General features: G+C 42.7%; 1 protein-coding gene across 1 annotated transcript; it reads left to right on the forward strand.

Annotated features, from left to right (window-relative positions):
* Nucleotides 1-1,780: 1,780 nt before the first annotated feature.
* Nucleotides 1,781-14,552, forward strand: LOC308165714 (NLR family CARD domain-containing protein 3-like; the record flags this gene model as incomplete). Its single annotated transcript, XM_080539862.1, has 6 exons — nt 1,781-2,060; nt 2,885-4,622; nt 6,499-6,672; nt 6,861-7,034; nt 7,150-7,196; nt 14,014-14,552. The coding sequence occupies 6 exons, from the start codon at nt 1,781-1,783 to the stop codon at nt 14,550-14,552; spliced, it is 2,952 nt and encodes a 983-aa protein (XP_080395988.1).
* Between the last annotated feature and the right edge of the window lie 5,459 nt (nt 14,553-20,011).

Raw genomic sequence — 20,011 nt, forward strand, 5'->3', positions numbered from 1 at the left:
GGACTACATATACCAGTAGGACTACATATACCAGTAGGACTACATATACCAGTAGAACTACATATACCAGTAGGACTACATATACCAGTAGAACTACATATACCAGTAGGACTACATATACCAGTAGGACTACATATACCAGTAGGACTACATATACCAGTAGGACTACATATACCAGTAGGACTACATATACCAATAGGACTACATATACCAGTAGAACTACATATACCAGGACTACACATACCAGGACTACACATACCAGTAGGACTACATATACCAGTAGGACTACATATACCAGTAGGACTACATATACCAGTAGAACTACATATACCAGTAGAACTACATATACCAGTAGGACTACATATACCAGTAGGACTACATATACCAGTAGAACTACATATACCAGTAGAACTACATATACCAGGACTACACATACCAGGACTACACATACCAGTAGGACTACATATACCAGTAGGACTACATATACCAGTAGAACTACATATACCAGTAGGACTACATATACCAGTAGGACTACAGATACCAGTAGGACTACATATACCAGTAGAACTACATATACCAGTAGGACTACATATACCAGTAGAACTACATATACCAGTAGAACTACATATACCAGTAGGACTACATATACCAGTAGAACTACATATACCAGTAGGACTACATATACCAGTAGGACTACATATACCAGGACTACACATACCAGTAGGACTACAGTAGGACTACATATACCAGGACTACATATACCAGTAGGACTACATATACCAGTAGGACTACATATACCAGTAGGACTACATATACCAGTAGGACTACATATACCAGTAGGACTACATATACCAGTAGGACTACATATACCAGTAGAACTACATATACCAGTAGAACTACATATACCAGTAGGACTACATATACCAGTAGAACTACATATACCAGTAGAACTACATATACCAGTAGGACTACATATACCAGTAGAACTACATATACCAGTAGGACTACATATACCAGTAGGACTACATATACCAGTAGGACTACATATACCAGGACTACACATACCAGTAGGACTACAGTAGGACTACATATACCAGTAGGACTACATATACCAGTAGGACTACATATACCAGTAGGACTACATATACCAGTAGAACTACATATACCAGTAGGACTACATATACCAGGACTACATATACCAGTAGGACTACATATACAACGGCCTCTCATTCACCGATTCACGCACACAGTCACACACCAATGGCGGCAATTCACCATGCAAGGCGCCGGCCCGCTCACTGGGAGCAATTTTGGGTTCAGTGTCTTGCCCAAGGACACCTCGACATGTGGCCAGCCAGGGTTCAAACCGCCGACCTTGCGATCATTAGACACCAGCTCTACCTCCTGAGCCACAGCCGCTCCCAGTGGCCAACAGTGTTGTGTGGTGTGAGGTTTGATACTGTGCAGTAAAAGTTGTGTAACTGTATGGTTCTTGTTGATAACTAACCAGGAAGAGAGGGTACTATAACTATGATGTATCATGATGTTAACAGTGACGGTCCAGTACAGTTGAATTTACCTTCCTCGTAGTTACTGTTATCAGATCTGCGGTTGATAAGTACTGTACACAGGTAGCAGTAGGAAACTCCCCCCCCCTCACCATTTCCTATTAGGATCAGATTCTCTACCCTTCATCCTGAAGTGTGTACTAGCTGCCTCTCTTGATGTAGGACGGTCACCACCTACAGCTCATTTGTTCATCTATTCTCAGAGATCCACAATGGCTCCTGTCCCTGACCTGCTGCTGGCCACTCTGGAGGAGCTGGGCAAGGCAGATCTGAAGTTGTTTATATGGCGCCTGACTCAGAATGTACCAGAAGGCTTCCTTCACATCCCAAAGAGCCAGTTGGAAGGAGCTGACAGGCAGGACACTGTGGATAAGCTGGTGGACACCTATGATGATGATGGGGCTGTGAAGATCACACTGGAGATCCTGAAGAAGATGGAGAAGAACCAGCTGGCTGAAACATTAAAGAGAAAATATGAGAAACATATCCCAGGTAAGTTCCATTCACCTGTGTGTGATAAGAGTTAGGCTAGTGTTATAGAAGAGAGAGAAAAACTGAATGTTGTATAAGATTAGATTAGATCAGATGTATTGTCCCCCAGGGGATTTGGTTCGGTTTGTCTCTGCCTCCCTACACAACAAGCACATCTGGATTAAAAGAATAAAAGCATTTAATCCAAAATTCAACACATCGGGGCAATCCTATTCTATTAACAAGACCAAATGGCAAGAGATTGAGATTGTTTCTCTTACCAACAGAGTGGAGAGGAGAACAAAAGACAGATCATTGTGTTCACTCCACCTGAACCTTTCTATACGCTCTCCAGGTCCTAATAATAATAATATAATAATAACTTTTATTTGTATAGCACTTATAGCACTCAAAGTTTTCAATGTCCCACCTGCTACATGAACAAAGTCAGTTGAAGTACAATGATATATGTTGATAAGTATGACAATGACAATCATCAGAAGAATAACTGGCTTGTTGTTTTTTTCCAGGTACAGAGCAACTGTCAGACGCAGACAAACCGCAATGTCATGAAGGTCAGTCCCAACTGTGTGTTGTCAGAGTGGGGTAGATGTATATACACACACACACACACACACACTCACACAAATTGTTGCCAATTCCATTGTTCAAACCATCTGTCGTGATGGTTTGGTCTGATTAGTAACAATAGTAATGATGCATTTAATTGTAATAAAAGTAATCATATATAATCAATATGATGCCGATAAGCACAGAGATAATAACGATAAGCACAGAGATAATAACAAAGAAGAATGAACTCTGTCTATCATTGTTTTTACCAGACGCAGAGCAGCGTGCAGTCCAAGACGAACTTAAATCCTTTTTTAAGGACCAGTATACCATCATATTTGATGGGACGTCAGCAGAAGGGTATTCAGTCTCTTTGAACGAGATCTACACCGAGCAGCACATCATCGAAGGGGCCTGGGGAGGGGTCAGTAGTGAGCATGAGGTCAGACGGATAGAATCCAAATCCCCAGTCACAGGAAACACCATCAAGACCAGTGACATGTTCAAACAGCAATGTAAGAAAAAACTGCTTACGCTAGGCATCGCTGGTGTGGGAAAGACGTTCTGTGTGCAGAAGAATGTTCTGGACTGGGCCGAAGAAAAGCAGAATCATGACATTCATTTCGTGTTTCCACTACCTTTTCGCGACATGAATCCTGATATAAAAGGAAAAGACTGTAGTCTGATGGACCTGCTTCATCGATCCTTCCCTGCTATGGCAACCATTACAACTCTGGGGAGGAAATTTAGAATTCTCTTCATCTTTGATGGCCTGGACGAGAGTCGACTGCCTCTGGACTTTGAGAATAACAGAAAGCTGACTGACGTGACGGAGCCGGCCTCTTTGGATGTCCTGATCACAAACCTCATCACAGGAAAGCTCCTTCCCTCTGCTCTCATCTGGGTAACTTCCCGACCTGGAGCAGCCAATCGGATACCACAACAATACATCCACCAAAGGACAGAGATACGAGGGTTTGATGATAAACAGAAGGAGGACTACTTCAGGAAAAGAATCAGTGATAAGAACATGGCCGAAAGAATCATCAACCATGTGAAGTCATCAAGGAGCCTCTACATCATGTGCTCCAATCCAATGTTCTGTTCGATCTCAGCTGATGTTCTCGGGAGACTGCTGCGTGGAGCAGTGAGAGGAGAGATGCCCAAGACTCTGACTGAGATGTACACAAACTTCCTGGAATCTCAGTTTGCCAAAATGAATGTAACAAAGACTGAAGAAGGAAAAATCGTTCTTCAGCTTGGACAGTTGGCATTCCGTCAGCTGCAGAAGGGACATCTGATCTTCTATGAGGACGACATGAGAGAGAGTGGCATTGATGTCCAAGACGCGACAGTGTACTCAGGTTTATGCACTCAGATCTTTCAGGTGGAGGGGAAGACCAGTCGGAGGCGGGTGTTCAGCTTTGTGCATCTGAGCATCCAGGAGTGTCTTGCTGCTTTATTTGTGATCGTCAAATTCAACAACAGCCATGAGAATCCACTGAAATCCTCACTCTGGAACCTATGGTCATCACTCACACGAAGATCTCTGGTTCACTTACACAAGAGTGCAGTGGACATGGCCTTACAGAGTGAGAACGGACACCTGGACCTGTTCCTGCGCTTCCTCCTGGGCCTCTCACAGGAGTCCAATCAGAATCTCCTACGAGGCCTTCTGACACAGACAGGAAACAGCTCACAGACCAACGAGGAAACAGTCAAGTACATCAAGAAGAAGATCAGGGAGAATCCCTCTCCAGAGAGGTGCATCAATCTGTTCCACTGTCTGAATGAGATGAATGACCATTCTCTAGTGGAGGAGATCCAAAGCTACCTGAGCTCAGGAAGTCTCTCAAAAGCCTCACTCTCACCTACACAGTGGTCAGCTCTGGTCTTTGTGTTGCTGACCTCAGAAGAGGAGCTGGATGTGTTTGACCTGAAGAAATACTCCAGATCAGAGGAGGGTCTTCTGAGGCTGCTGCCAGTGCTCACAGCCTCTAAGACGGCACTGTAAGTAGATGGACAGAATTACTCTAATTAAACTAGGACGATTTCAGGGTTATGAAAATGCATTGTAGAATAGTACTTAGTGAGTAGGCTGCTTGATGAAGTTAGTTAGTTGATGAAGATATTACTTTTTTTTGAGTTGCACATGTATATATTATAAATACATATTACTATTGTGTACTTGGTCAACACATTCCTTGATTGCCTACTTTTCACATACTTTGTTGAAAAAGAAACATTTATAATTTATATCATTGTACACAAAGCAAACAATACATAATGGATGGAAGAGGCAAAGTGACTTTATGCTGATCACTTATTATGATTTACGGATTAAACAGAAGAAATTGCATTCCACCCGTGGTACCCAGGATAATCACACCGTGGCTCTAATATTGACTTTTTGTCTGACATGAAGTAAAACAGAGCTGGCTGGCTGTTCACAGTTCAGCTAATGAGTTTGTCAGCTTTATTTGATCTGTGCAGAGATGAGAAGTTAGCTGGCCAGTGAGTTTACAGTTGGTGCAGTTGGAAGGAGCTAGCCACTAGTCTCAAACTGAAAGCTTGATCCATCTTTTAAGGGATGAAACTTATGTAGAAATTATGATTTCGCCTTTAAAACAAAGTGAAATAACTAGAAAACATATTGGTCTAGTGAAATGTTAAAATCCTAAAACATTCCATGTAAGGGTTTTTGATGAAAATGTCATTATATCCTAATTAGGTGTGGTGATATGCAACTGGAAATGATAGAACACATCACATATTTTTTTCTGACTCAAAATGACTTAACCTGTATTCATTGCTCATTCAGGCTGAACGGATGTGACCTCACAGAGAGATGCTGTGAAGCGTTGGCCTCAGCTCTCAGCTCAGACTCCTGCCACCTGAGAGAGCTGGACCTCAGTCATAATGATCTACGTGACGGGGGGGTGAAGCTGCTCTCTGCTGCACTGGGGAGTCCACACTGTCAACTACAGACACTGAGGTGAGGCCTAAGACTATTCTTGTTGACAGACACATCATTGCTAAGTGTCTGGGGGGGATTCCACCAAAGTTGCTAAAGGAAAATCCAGGATTATTATTGATAAGTCTCGCAAAACGTTTTCTTTTTGAGACCTTAATGGAATACCCCCTGTAACATTATCAATGATACTTGCTCTGCAAAGGTCAAAGACGGAGACAGAAAATGTACAAGATCTTCCAATAATTTCCTCTACTCTTCGCTGTGACTGCACTAGGCATACCACTTATGTAATCCACCTTTTTCTTTTGTCAGCTCCCAGTCTGTCATCCTGTGCATGCACACCCTTTAGGAAGCCTTTATTTATTTAACCCTGTAACGGCATCCTGTGCATGCACCCGTAACCTAGGACTACTCCCCCCTCCAAAAATATGAATAAATAAATCTAAGGTCCAGAATATGAGTGGTCTATAACACATTTTTTTAAATCAATGAAGGATCCTGTCTTACCTATCGCAGATAAGGTGTTTTTGAGAAACCAAACCAATAGGAACAGCAACACATGAACCCAGGGGACAGATAGAACCCAGGGGACAGATAGAACCCAGGGGACAGATAGAACCCAGAGGACAGATAGAACCCAGAGGACAGATAGAACCCAGGGGACAGATAGAACCCAGAGGACAGATAGAACCCAGAGGACAGATAGAACCCAGGGGACAGATAGAACCCAGGGGACAGATAGAACCCAGGGGACAGATAGAACCCAGGGGACAGATAGAACCCAGAGGACAGATAGAACCCAGGGGACAGATAGAACCCAGGGGACAGATATAACTCTCACTGATGAATTCTTATCATGATGCACCACAGTGATCGTTTGGCTACATGTATTTATTTGTATTCCTCATTCAGGCTGAACGGATGTGACCTCACAGAGAGATGCTGTGAAGCGTTGGCCTCAGCTCTCAGCTCAGACTCCTGCCACCTGAGAGAGCTGGACCTCAGTCATAATGATCTACGTGACGGGGGGGTGAAGCTGCTCTCTGCTGGACTGGGGAGTCCACACTGTCAACTACAGACACTGAGGTGAGGTCTTTTGGGGTGTAGAAGCATGAGTATTCTGGGTCATTATGATGCACTAGGTGTTCTTCACTTAAATACAATGTGTCTAGCCTTTCATCTGCTACTTGAGGATTTAAAGCTGTAAAGATGTACTACATTAGAGAGGAACAATCAGATTCTTGATATCAGATGGAGTGACACTATTTCCCCAGGTTGTCATTCTGTGGAGTTGCAGAGGAAGGCTGTGCTTCTCTGGCTTCAGCTCTGAGGTCTAACCCCTCCCACCTGAGAGAGCTGGACCTCAGCTACAATCACCCAGGAGACTCAGGACTGGCGCTGCTCTCTGCTGTACAGAAAGATCCACTCTGTAAACTACAGACACTCAGGTAAAGGCTGAATATGTGGCTGGACGCATCAATGAGATTAATGCACAGTATCTATTTCCCACATGATTGTGAGTGTGTCATCCAACCACTGTATGTTCTTCTGTGGTTGATATAGTGTGGACCATGGTGGAGAGTTCAGGCTCGAACCTTGGATGATCAAATGTAAGTCACCAACGCTGTATGTATGAATGAATGAATGAATGAATGAATGAATGAATGAATGAATGGTCTTTATTGTCATTGCTATAGTACAGGTACCAAACAACGAAATTTGGGGGGGGGGGGCTCCCCTGGTGTTAGGAAAAAAAAAAAGAAAAAAGAAGGGAAAAGAGCTGGTTTACATAAATAAAGGCTATGTACACTATCCACTATACTATACTATACAAATAAAACACTGTGCTGTACTCTATGCTATGCTATACCTATTCTAACATTTCCTATCTCTGAACCTTATGTACCCTAGGGTTGTCATATTGCACATAGTGTTATTGCACATTCATTTAAAGTGTCGCAGTTTGCAGGTTTGAATTGTTCACAGTTGTGTTTCAGTATTGCACTTGATTTCAATCTAGTAGCTGCCATCAAATTGTCTATCAGTGGTCACCAACCTTTTTAAGCCCAAGATCCCTGACCTCGGCCTTGGTGAAGGCAAGATCTACCTATTGAAGCGTTGAGAGAAAAAGACAGCCAAGATAGTACTTTAAACTTAATGACGTTTATTTGCCTGTATTTTAATTAGATGCAATGCATTGGTCCAACATTAAAATTGATGCAAAAAAAAAAAAAAGACTGTATCAAGCATATCAGGCAGCTGTCTTGCTTTAAGAATTGTACATAACTGAAATTCAATTAAAAGTTTGATTATGTCATTTCATTACAACACAAAAAAATAAAGGCATGGAATGGAGGAATGTATGATAAAATCATTTTGTTCATAGTAACATTAGCCAACGTTAACAAATTGACATTCTTGACATTTTGACACTTCAAATCAAATCAAATTTTATTTGTATAGCGCATTTCTTACAAGATGCAACTCAATGCGCTTCACACAATGAAAATGTTCAGTCAATCAGTCAATCAATCAATACTGACAGAGCCGCGAGCAGGCAAAAGTAAAAACCTGTATACTATGTAGCCAGGAAAAATTCCCTTGCAGCCCTCTACCAATAGAGCGACTACTAGCCAGTTTGCTTACCAGTACCCAGCGGTCCCCCAGGGGAGGCCAGGACCACCGGCACAAAGCAAGCAAGCAAGGGCAAAAACCTGTACACCATGTATCCAGGAAAAATTCCTTGCATATTATCGGCGTACACACTGTCCATAAATGTAGTGTTGTATTTGCATCGTTCTGCATCCAGTATGGTCACAGGTCCTGCCAAAAGAGAATCTTAAGCACAGTTATGATGCAACAACACAATACAGACAATAAAGATGACAGCAATACAACCTGATGGTGGTCCTGGTACACCCTTGTACCGGTTCCAGTACTGCTCTAGGTGCTATTTGGAGCTGACAGTGCCTCATCAGCACCCGGGTCCATTTTCCTGTCAACACAAATCTCAAAACACGAGTATGGTGTAATGGCCTAGTGATCCTAGTTCTATAATGTCCAATGTCTCAAAAGGCGACATTGAATAAGTAGGTTTTGAGGTCACGCTTAAAAATGTCCTGAGTTTTAGACAACCTCAGGCCCTCAGGTAGGGTGTTCCACAATCTAGGAGCATATATGCTAAAAGCTGATCCTCCAAATCTCTTTGTCCTAGCCTCTGGCACTATTAAAAGTTCCGTGCCACTAGACCATAGGGGTCTAGCTGGTGTGTATCTTATGAGCATGTCCACCATGTAATTGGGTGCATCACAGTGGAGTGATTTATAAACTAGTAAAAGGATCTTAAAGTCTATTCTATGACTGACAGGGAGCCAGTGTAGTGATCTCAAGACAGGTGTGATGTGCGCTCTTCGTTTGGTCCTAGTAAGGACACGAGCAGCAGCATTTTGAACCATTTGTAGTCTATTTATCATTTTTTTGGGGAGACCTGTCAGGAGAGCATTACAGTAATCTAGCCTACTAGTAACAAACGCATGCATTAATTTTTCAGTGTCTGCCTGGGAGAGAAATGATTGTACCTTAGTGATGTTTCTTAGATGGTAGAAGGATGTTTTAATAGTGTTATTAATATGAGTTTCAAAATTTAGATCTGGGTCAATTATGACACCAAGATTCCTGGCCTGACACTTAGTGTTAAGAGCTAGTGTTTTCAAGTGTGCGGATAATTTCTCTCTCCCAGTTTTCTCGCCAATGATCAATACCTCTGTTTTTTCTTGATTGAGTTGGAGAAAGTTTTGTGTCATCCAAATATTAATATCGGCAATACCATCTATCAGGTGGTCACTTGACTGACTTAATTATTATTCTTACTTATTAACATTGACAAACATATTTACAATTAGCATTTTATAAAGTAGAACTGTAATGTGTACTTTCTCAGTCAGTGCTAAGTGCAGTCATCTTATGCAGCATCACTTTTCACATCAAAACAAAAGTAAAACTAATGTGTACTTTCTCATATTATTAACATTGACAAACATATTTACAATTATAGCATTTTATAAAGTAGAACTGTAATGTGTACTTGTGTCTCAGTCAGTGCTAAGTGCAGTCATCTTATGCAGCATCACTTTTCACATCGAAACAGTCATGTTACTCACTCAAGTCAGTGTGATGGTTGTGACTGGATACTGTCTACAAGTGCTTTGTAGTTTGGCTCACAGCTACTGACTGCCAGTCTGAGACAGTCTGTGAGGTGTCTGTCAGTAAGGCGGCTCCTGTACTTTGATTTGATTATTTTCATCTGTGAAAATGACATTTCACAGAGATATGTGGATCCAAAGTAGGCACTCACTCTTAGTGCACATGCAGTGAGAAGAGGAAACTTCTCTCTGCTGACAAGTCCCCAAAAGTCACTGTCCCTTGGTGTCCCTTGGTGTGGCGTGACAGGCTTTGACTCTCCATAGCTGCTTCCTCCTTCTCATCTGTGCTGCTGCCATTGTCCTTTGCTTCTTCTTCTGCCTCTTGGCCTCTGCTCTCCTCTCTGGCTGCCTTGCTTGAAGTGGGCCCTGGCATGGAGTATCCATAGGTACATAATTCATAATATGTCCTATAATAGTATTAACATAGTAATACATACATTACACCAGATTAGCTAACTTAAATGTTATCTAGCTAGCTAACAATCTTATTTTAACATGCTAGTGGTCAATGTTATTGCAATTACTGGAAGAACTATTAACTAAATATGAATATTAGCTAAATTTGTATTCAATGCTTGCATAGTAATGCATTAAAATATTCAAAATCTGTTTGTTAACCCGAAACTCCCACTGCTCACCTCCTTCTCCTTCAACTGGGAGGTGGGTTGAGGGAAGGAGTCCTGCTGATCCTGTTACATAATGTAGCATGGTAGTATAACATGGTAGTGTAGCATGGTAATGTAACATGGTAGTGTAGCATGGTAGTGTAACATGGTAGTGTAGCATGGTAGTGTAGCATGGTAGTGTAGCATGGTAGTGTAACATGGTAGTGTAGCATGGTAGTGTAGCATGGTAGTGTAGCATGGTAGTGTAACATGGTAGTGTAACATGGTAGTGTAGCATGGTAGTGTAGCATGGTAGTGTAGCATGGTAGTGTAACATGGTAATGTAGCATGGTAGTGTAACATGGTAGTGTAACATGGTAGTGTAGCATGGTAGTGTGACATGGTAGTGTAGCATGGTAGTGTAACATGGTAGTGTAGCATGGTAGTGTAGCATGGTAGTGTAGCATGGTAGTGTAGCATGGTAGTGTAGCATGGTAATGTAGCATGGTAGTGTAACATGGTAGTGTAGCATGGTAGTGTAGCATGGTAGTGTAACATGGTAGTGTGACATGGTAGTGTAGCATGGTAGTGTAACATGGTAGTGTAACATGGTAGTGTAACATGGTAGTGTAGCATGGTAGTGTAACATGGTAGTGTAGCATGGTAGTGTAACATGGTAGTGTAGCATGGTAGTGTAGCATGGTAGTGTAGCATGGTAGTGTAGCATGGTAGTGTAGCATGGTAATGTAGCATGGTAGTGTAACATGGTAGTGTAACATGGTAGTGTAACATGGTAGTGTAGCATGGTAATGTAGCATGGTAGTGTAACATGGTAGTGTAGCATGGTAGTGTAGCATGGTAGTGTAACATGGTAATGTAACATGGTAGTATAACATGGTAGTGTAGCATGGTAGTGTAACATGGTAATGTAGCATGGTAGTGTAACATGGTAATGTAGCATGGTAGTGTAACATGGTAGTGTAGCATGGTAGTGTAGCATGGTAATGTAGCATGGTAGTGTAGCATGGTAGTGTAGTATGGTAGTGTAACATGGTAATGTAGCATGGTAGTGTAACATGGTAGTGTAACATGGTAGTGTAGCATGGTAGTGTAACATGGTAATGTAGCATGGTAGTGTAGCATGGTAATGTAACATGGTAGTGTAGCATGGTAGTGTAACATGGTAGTGTAGCATGGTAGTGTAACATGGTAGTGTAGCATGGTAGTGTAACATGGTAGTGTAGCATGGTAGTGTAACATGGTAATGTAGCATGGTAGTGTAACATGGTAGTGTAGCATGGTAGTGTAGCATGGTAGTGTAACATGGTAGTGTAGCATGGTAGTGTAGCATGGTAGTGTAGCATGGTAGTGTAACATGGTAGTGTAGCATGGTAGTGTAACATGGTAGTGTAGCATGGTAATGTAACATGGTAGTGTAGCATGGTAGTGTAGCATGGTAATGTAGCATGGTAGTGTAACATGGTAGTGTAGCATGGTAGTGTAGCATGGTAATGTAGCATGGTAGTGTAGCATGGTAGTGTAGCATGGTAGTGTAACATGGTAGTGTAGCATGGTAATGTAACATGGTAGTGTAGCATGGTAGTGTAACATGGTAGTGTAACATGGTAGTGTAACATGGTAGTGTAACATGGTAGTGTAGCATGGTAGTGTAACATGGTAGTGTAACATGGTAGTGTAACATGGTAGTGTAACATGGTAGTGTAGCATGGTAATGTAACATGGTAGTGTAACATGGTAGTGTAACATGGTAATGTAACATGGTAGTGTAACATGGTAATGTAGCATGGTAGTGTAGCATGGTAGTGTAGCATGGTAGTGTAGCATGGTAGTGTAACATGGTAATGTAACATGGTAGTGTAGCATGGTAGTGTAACATGGTAGTGTAGCATGGTAGTGTAACATGGTAGTGTAGCATGGTAGTGTAACATGGTAGTGTAGCATGGTAGTGTAACATGGTAGTGTAGCATGGTAGTGTAACATGGTAGTGTAGCATGGTAGTGTAACATGGTAGTGTAGCATGGTAGTGTAGCATGGTAGTGTAGCATGGTAGTGTAACATGGTAATGTAACATGGTAGTGTAACATGGTAGTGTAACATGGTAGTGTAGCATGGTAGTGTAGCATGGTAGTGTAGCATGGTAATGTAGCATGGTAGTGTAGCATGGTAGTGTAGCATGGTAGTGTAACATGGTAGTGTAGCATGGTAGTGTAACATGGTAATGTAACATGGTAGTGTAACATGGTAGTGTAGCATGGTAATGTAACATGGTAGTGTAGCATGGTAGTGTAGCATGGTAGTGTAACATGGTAGTGTAACATGGTAGTGTAACATGGTAATGTAACATGGTAGTGTAGCATGGTAGTGTAACATGGTAGTGTAGCATGGTAGTGTAACATGGTAATGTAACATGGTAGTGTAGCATGGTAGTGTAACATGGTAGTGTAGCATGGTAGTGTAACATGGTAGTGTAGCATGGTAGTGTAGCATGGTAGTGTAGCATGGTAATGTAGCATGGTAGTGTAACATGGTAGTGTAGCATGGTAGTGTAGCATGGTAGTGTAGCATGGTAGTGTAGCATGGTAGTGTAGCATGGTAATGTAGCATGGTAGTGTAGCATGGTAGTGTAGCATGGTAGTGTAACATGGTAATGTAGCATGGTAGTGTAACATGGTAGTGTAACATGGTAGTGTAGCATGGTAGTGTAACATGGTAGTGTAACATGGTAGTGTAACATGGTAGTGTAACATGGTAGTCTATCAGTATCGGATCGGGACATCCCTAATAATAGGTTAAAAATACGTGACATTTACGGGAAAATATACTCGTCGGCGGGAGTGTACTGTAAGTTAACTTTACTTGAAGTTAATGTTAATTAGCTAGTGAGCTAGCTAACTAGATCATCTACACAGTGATTAGCTAGTGCTAAACCACACAACGTTGACTAAGTGACATGTTATGGGCCCCCAAAGAAGGTCTGTGAATAAATACCTTTCTTTTTAAAAAACGTTGTGACTAGTTGTCGTCCTTTTTTCTCAGTCTCCTCGTTCTTTCTTTTTTCTTTTCTCTTTTGAGAGCCTGACTTTGACTTTGCCGACATCGTCTCTCTCCTTGTCAGAATAGCGGTAACGTTCCTCTAGGCGGCTCGCGGAATCTCGCGGAATCTCGCGGAATCTCGCAGAATCGAGGCTCGCGGAATCTCGCGAAATCTCGCGGAATCTCGCGGAAAGTCGCGGTGGACTGAACCATGCAATAAAGAGGGGGGTAAATAATAAGGCTTAATTTTGTCAAACAAAGAAACAAAACTCCAGTTTGTTTCTTTTGTGACTTTTTTTAATACACACAGTCGGCTACATTAACTTCCTTATGATAATATTAATTCCAAAAAAGATTCTCTTGGGCCCCTGTCAGTGCTGGGCCCTTAGAATCGTCCTAACTTACCACCCCCCTAGCGGCGCCCCTGCGCGTGCCACTGTTTAAGCTGTCGCGTGCCACTGTTGACAAGCTCTCAATGAACTCAAACTCTTGACAAGATCTCATTGTGAATATTGTAATTTATCCAGTTGTATTGACTTGATGATTATTTTGTCCCTCTCATTCAGATGCCTGTGAGCTCACACTGGACCCAAACACAGCGAACAGAGACCTCTCTCTGTCTGAGGAGAACAGGAAGGTGACACTGGGGAGAGAGAAGCAGCCGTATCCTGATCACCCAGAGAGGTTTAAGCACTGTCCACAGGTGCTGTGTAGAGAGGGTCTGACTGGGTGCTGCTACTGGGAGGTAGAGAGGGGGGGAGAGGCTGCTATAGGAGTGACATATAAAGGAATCAGCAGGAGAGGACGGGGTGATGACTGTGGGTTGGGACACAATGACAAGTCCTGGAGTCTGTTCTGCTCTGACAGGTATGACAGTTACACTGCCTGTCACAATAATAAGAGAACTGACATACCTGTCCCCTCCTCTGGCTCCAGCAGAGTAGGAGTGTATCTGGACTGGCCGGCCGGCACTCTGTCCTTCTACAGCGTCTCCTCTGACACACTGACCCTCCTGCACACATTCCACTCCACATTCACTGAGCCCCTCTACCCAGGGTTTGGGCTTTGGTACGATGGCTCAGTGACCCTGTGTAAACTAGTCTAAAGCCCAGTTTATGCTTCTGCGTAAAATCGACGGCGTAGGCTACGGAGTTGTTTAAACTTGAACTCTGTGTTTACACTGTGCTGCCCAGTCAATAAACATGTTTCCGTATGACTTCTAACTTCTCTGGGCGTGAGACACACGCATTTCAACCCGTTCACACGCCGTTAGCCCAATATTGCTAGCTTATAGCAAAGAGTCTTATAGCAAAGAGATGGTAGACTCGCCAGCCAATGAGGGGGCTCTTCACGAGTGCTTCGCCAACCAATCAGGTAGCGGTATTGCCCTGCCTTCCCCTACCATCCTAGGTTTCGCAAATTCGCGTATGCGGCAGTGCCTACGCAACAGTAAGCTCTGTGATTGGTCCGCTTGGTAGCACATGATTACGACTCTCTCGTTGGCCAAAATGCGGAAGCCATGACAGAAATGTCATTTACTTTTTCTGTAATTACTTACAGAAGAGATCACACTGAACACCTCAGGCTGAAACATGATGGATCATAACATGATGTCATGATGTAGTTTTACACACATCAAGCTTCATACACTTCATACACCCTGGGTCATCCAGGGGAGAGTTCCCCAGTTTGAGCCCTGCTGGTTACATCAGTCCCACTCTGACCACTAGAGGGCAGCAGTGTATGTACATAAGAGTCAGTCACATTGGGTATTTGAGCTGTGATGCTGTATTACGTAGCCATGTGTCCTCTGTGTGTAGTGTCAGTCCCACTCTGACCACTAGAGGGCAGCAGCACAGGTCCTGTGAGATGGAGTCTCTGACTGGAAAGTCTTCAGGACTGTGTCAGTGTAGGTTTATACTCCTGCCTCAGATCCTGTCTGCAGCAGTTGATGACAGCCAGTTGGTTATTTGCTCATTGTGAAATATGTGAAAAAGTCCAATAGACTGACAAATCAGAAGCATGAATTTTTTTTGTATATTCTTTTATTACCTTTTATTATTATTTTATTAGAAATGCAACTGATGGTGAAACAATCCCAATGAATCATTATATTATCAGTCAGACTGGTGATGAACTCTGAGACCCAGAGTCTCTGACCCTGAGGAGAGAGAGTGGATGTGTGTAAGAGTTGGTCAAGTTGTGTGTTTGAGTTCAGATACTGTATTGCCTCTGTGTTTTAGTTGTAATTATTACAATAACTGTATCATCTTCTGCCTCCTCCTTCTCATTCTGACAGAGGCGCCATAGTGGCAGCACTAGTCTACTAGCCTGAACTAGCCCTATAGTCCTTCATTTTAATATGATGATGATGATGATGATGATGATGACTGTGTCAATATCAATAAAGTGTTTGTGAAACAGAGACCTGTGTGACCTCATGATGACTCTACACATGTCAGAGAGGCATATCTTGTTCTATGTGATGTATTTCTTTGAATCATATCATCTTTGTACATTGAATACATCCACTTCCCTTAGCAACGTCTTTTAACAACAAGCCTTGTGCGTTCGCAAATGCGTCCCCCTTCCCCTTGCTCCAACACTGACGGCTCATTCCTGCCGACCAGCACCAAAGCAAAAGTTGACATGCACAATAAGACTAACTTCAGTGAGATATCAAAGTCAAAAGTCACTTTATTGTCCCATCACTGGGAAATGTGTATTGGCCTTACACCCCTCAGCAGCCAACACAGACCAACAGACAGTACAGCATGTTCAAACACAGACAGACAGACAGACAGACAGTACAGCATGTTCAAACACAGACAGACAGACAGACAGACAGTACAGCATGTTCAAACACAGACAGACAGACAGTACAGCATGTTCAAACACAGACAGACAGACAGACAATACAGCATGTTCAAACACAGACAGACAGACAGACAGTACAGCATGTTCAAACACAGACAGACAGACAGACAAAACAGCATGTTCAAACACAGACAGACAGACAGACAGACAGTACAGCATGTTCAAACACAGACAGACAGACAGACAATACAGCATGTTCAAACACAGACAGACAGACAGACAGTACAGCATGTTCAAACACAGACAGACAGACAGACAGACAAAACAGCATGTTAAAACACAGACAGACAGACAGACAGTACAGCATGTTCAAACACAGACAGACAGACAGACAGTACAGCATGTTCAAACACAGACAGACAGACAGACAGACAAAACAGCATGTTAAAACACAGACAGACAGACAGACAGTACAGCATGTTCAAACACAGACAGACAGACAGACAATACAGCATGTTCAAACACAGACAGACAGACAGACAAAACAGCATGTTAAAACACAGACAGACAGACAGACAGACAGTACAGCATGTTCAAACACAGACAGACAGACAATACAGCATGTTCAAACACAGACAGACAGACAGGCAATACAGCATGTTCAAACACAGACAGACAGACAGACAGACAATACAGCATGTTCAAACACAGACAGACAGACAGACAATACAGCATGTTCAAACACAGACAGACAGACAGACAGACAATACAGCATGTTCAAACACAGACAGACAGACAGACAATACAGCATGTTCAAACACAGACAGACAGACAGACAGACAGACAATACAGCATGTTCAAACACAGACAGACAGACAGACAGACAGATAGACAAAACAGCATGTTCAAACACAGACAGACAGACAGACAGACAATACAGAATGTTCGAACACAGACAGAAGGCAGCCCTGATTAAGACAAGAGTGGAAATAAAACGATAAGCAAGATATGTTCACATTCATCTGGTGCAGTTTAAAAGTTGAACAGAAACCGGAATAAAATAATTTTTAAATGTGTTGAATCTAGAGCGGGGGACTCTGAACCTCCTCCCAGAGGGCAGCAGTTCATACTCTGCATGTAGGACATGGGAGGGATTCGTGAGGATTCTATTAGCCTGTCTGAGAGTAGCCTGTTCAAAAATAGACTGCAGGGATGAGTGGTCTTTCACCCCTATGATCTTCCATGCAGTCTGCATCAGTCAGACCAGTTTGGACCTTAGTTGTACAGATAGGTTACCAACCCAAGATGTAATGCCGTATCTGATGAGACTCTCAAGACAGACTGGTAGAAGAGTAGCATACATTTTTGGTCAACACCATGAACTCTAAGGCGGCGTAGGAAGTGTAGTCGTTGTTGTAATCTGCTACAAAGGCTGTCTACATGAGTGCTCCAGGTGAGTGATTCGTCAATGAAAACCCCAAGATACTTGTAAGAGGCGACGTGCGAGATGGATTGTTTGTGGATGACCACAGGCCTGTGGTCCCCAACACCTCTGGGGTCGAACACCATCCCCTCAGTCTTCTTAACATTTAAAACAAGGCAGTTAGCATCACACCATTTAACAACCCTCTGGATTTCAGAATAATAGTCATTTAGGTCACTGTCCTTTTTAATTAAAGCAAGGATGGCAGTGTCATCCGAAAATGTAATAATGCGATTGCTAGGGTAGGTGCTTCTGCACTCGTTTGTGTATAAAGTAAAGAGCACAGGGGAACTGACTACACCCTGTGGAGCACCAGTGCTTATGGTTCTGAGTTCCGAAAGAGTGCCATTAACACTGACCCGCTGTGTGCGGTTAGTTAAAAAGGAGTGATACCATTTTATAATGAGGGGGTGGAGGATATTAAGCCCATTTAACTTCTCAATTAAAAGGTGCGGCTGTATCGTGTTAAATATCTAGCTGGCTAGCTAGAAAACCAACTGTGTGGGATTTACAAATTACTAATGATTTACATATTGAGGAGTGCATGTCAACACTCACTCATTCTTTTAATTCAGTCGAATATTGAAGAGAGGCCTGCTATGTGGCCGTGATGATGGCGCCCTCATGTGGTTATAAGTCAGTACTGCAGGGTATCAGATGACGTAAGCGCAGTCACAAAGGGTTGTTCATTCAATGTACATTGTTAGTTTTGATCTCAGTCATTTCAAGGATTTTTAATAAATAATGTTAACTCATTCATAAAGACAAGAAACAGCTACACTGATTTCGTTCACCGTTTAATTACAATAAAAGTGTTAGATTAAGTAAGTGACGTAACAGGAGGTACTAGGAGGTACAGGACCCCTGCCGCTAAGACAAACAGACTAAAGGACAGCTTCTACCACAGGGCCGTCAAGGCCCTGAACACAGAAAAGGCCTAAGTTCTGGCCCGGACGGATTGTATGGCAGCTAGTGCTGAGGCACAAACATGTACATTTTCAAGCCTGCAAACTGTGACACTTTAAAATAATGTGAAAAAATACTTTCTTGTGAAATATGACAACCCTAGTTGACTATCTGTGCAGTATAGTACAGTGGATTGTGTACATAGCCTCTATTGATGTTAACCAGCTCCTTACCCTCTTGTGATTTTATGCATCTATGCTTTTTCTAAAAAGTGTTTCTTTTTCCTTTCCTAAACACCAGGGGAGCCTCCCCTCCTAAATTTCGTTGTTTGGTACCTGTACTGTAGCAATGACAAATAAAGTCTATCTATCTATCTATCTAACACGTAAACATCTTTACGTTTTGTCGTCGCTATGGTTACGTGTCTGACAGATCCCTTTAGCCAATGCGCATGACCTAAATTCAAGCGAAACATCGCTTTATCCAAACTGTTCGTACGTGAACATAAATCCTACTCAAGCGAAAATATTATTGACAGCTAGGATGTATTTGACTTTTCATATCGTCTTTGTACATTGAATACATCCACTTCCCTTAGCAACGTCTCTTAACAACAAGCCTTGTCCGTCCCCAAACGCGTCCCCCTCCCAAACGCGTCCCCCTCCCAAACGCGTCCCCCTTGCTCCAACACTGACGGCTATCGTTCCGCCTCCAAACCAAAAGAGTCCTACCTTCACTGAGATATATGAGTATGAGGAGACTGCCCCCTAGCGGAAAATAACACAGTACAGTTAGTATGAGGAGACTGCCCTCTAGCGGAATATAACACAGTACAGTTAGTATGAGGAGACTGCCCCCTAGCGGAATATAACACAGTACAGTTAGTATGAGGAGACTGTCCTCTAGCGGAATATAACACAGTACAGTTAGTATGAGGAGACTGCCCCCTAGCGGAATATAACACAGTACAGTTAGTATGAGGAGACTGCCCCCTAGCGGAATATAACACAGTACAGTTAGTATGAGGAGACTGCCCCCTAGCGGAATATAACACAGTACAGTTAGTATGAGGAGACTGCCCCCTAGCGGAATATAACACAGTACAGTTAGTATGAGGAGGCTGCCCTCTAGCGGAATATAACACAGTACAGTTAGTATGAGGAGGCTGCCCTCTAGCGGCCAGAACACAGTACAGTTAGTATGAGGAGACTGCCCCCTAGCGGAATATAACACAGTACAGTTAGTATGAGGAGACTGCCCTCTAGCGGAATATAACACAGTACAGTTAGTATGAGGAGACTGCCCTCTAGCGGCCAGAACACAGTACAGTTAGTATGAGGAGACTGCCCCCTAGCGGA

The sequence above is a fragment of the Nansenia antarctica genome (genome assembly GCF_963989245.1).
Source record: "Nansenia antarctica genome assembly, chromosome: 9".
In the NCBI taxonomy this organism is placed as follows: Eukaryota; Metazoa; Chordata; class Actinopteri; order Argentiniformes; family Microstomatidae; genus Nansenia; species Nansenia antarctica.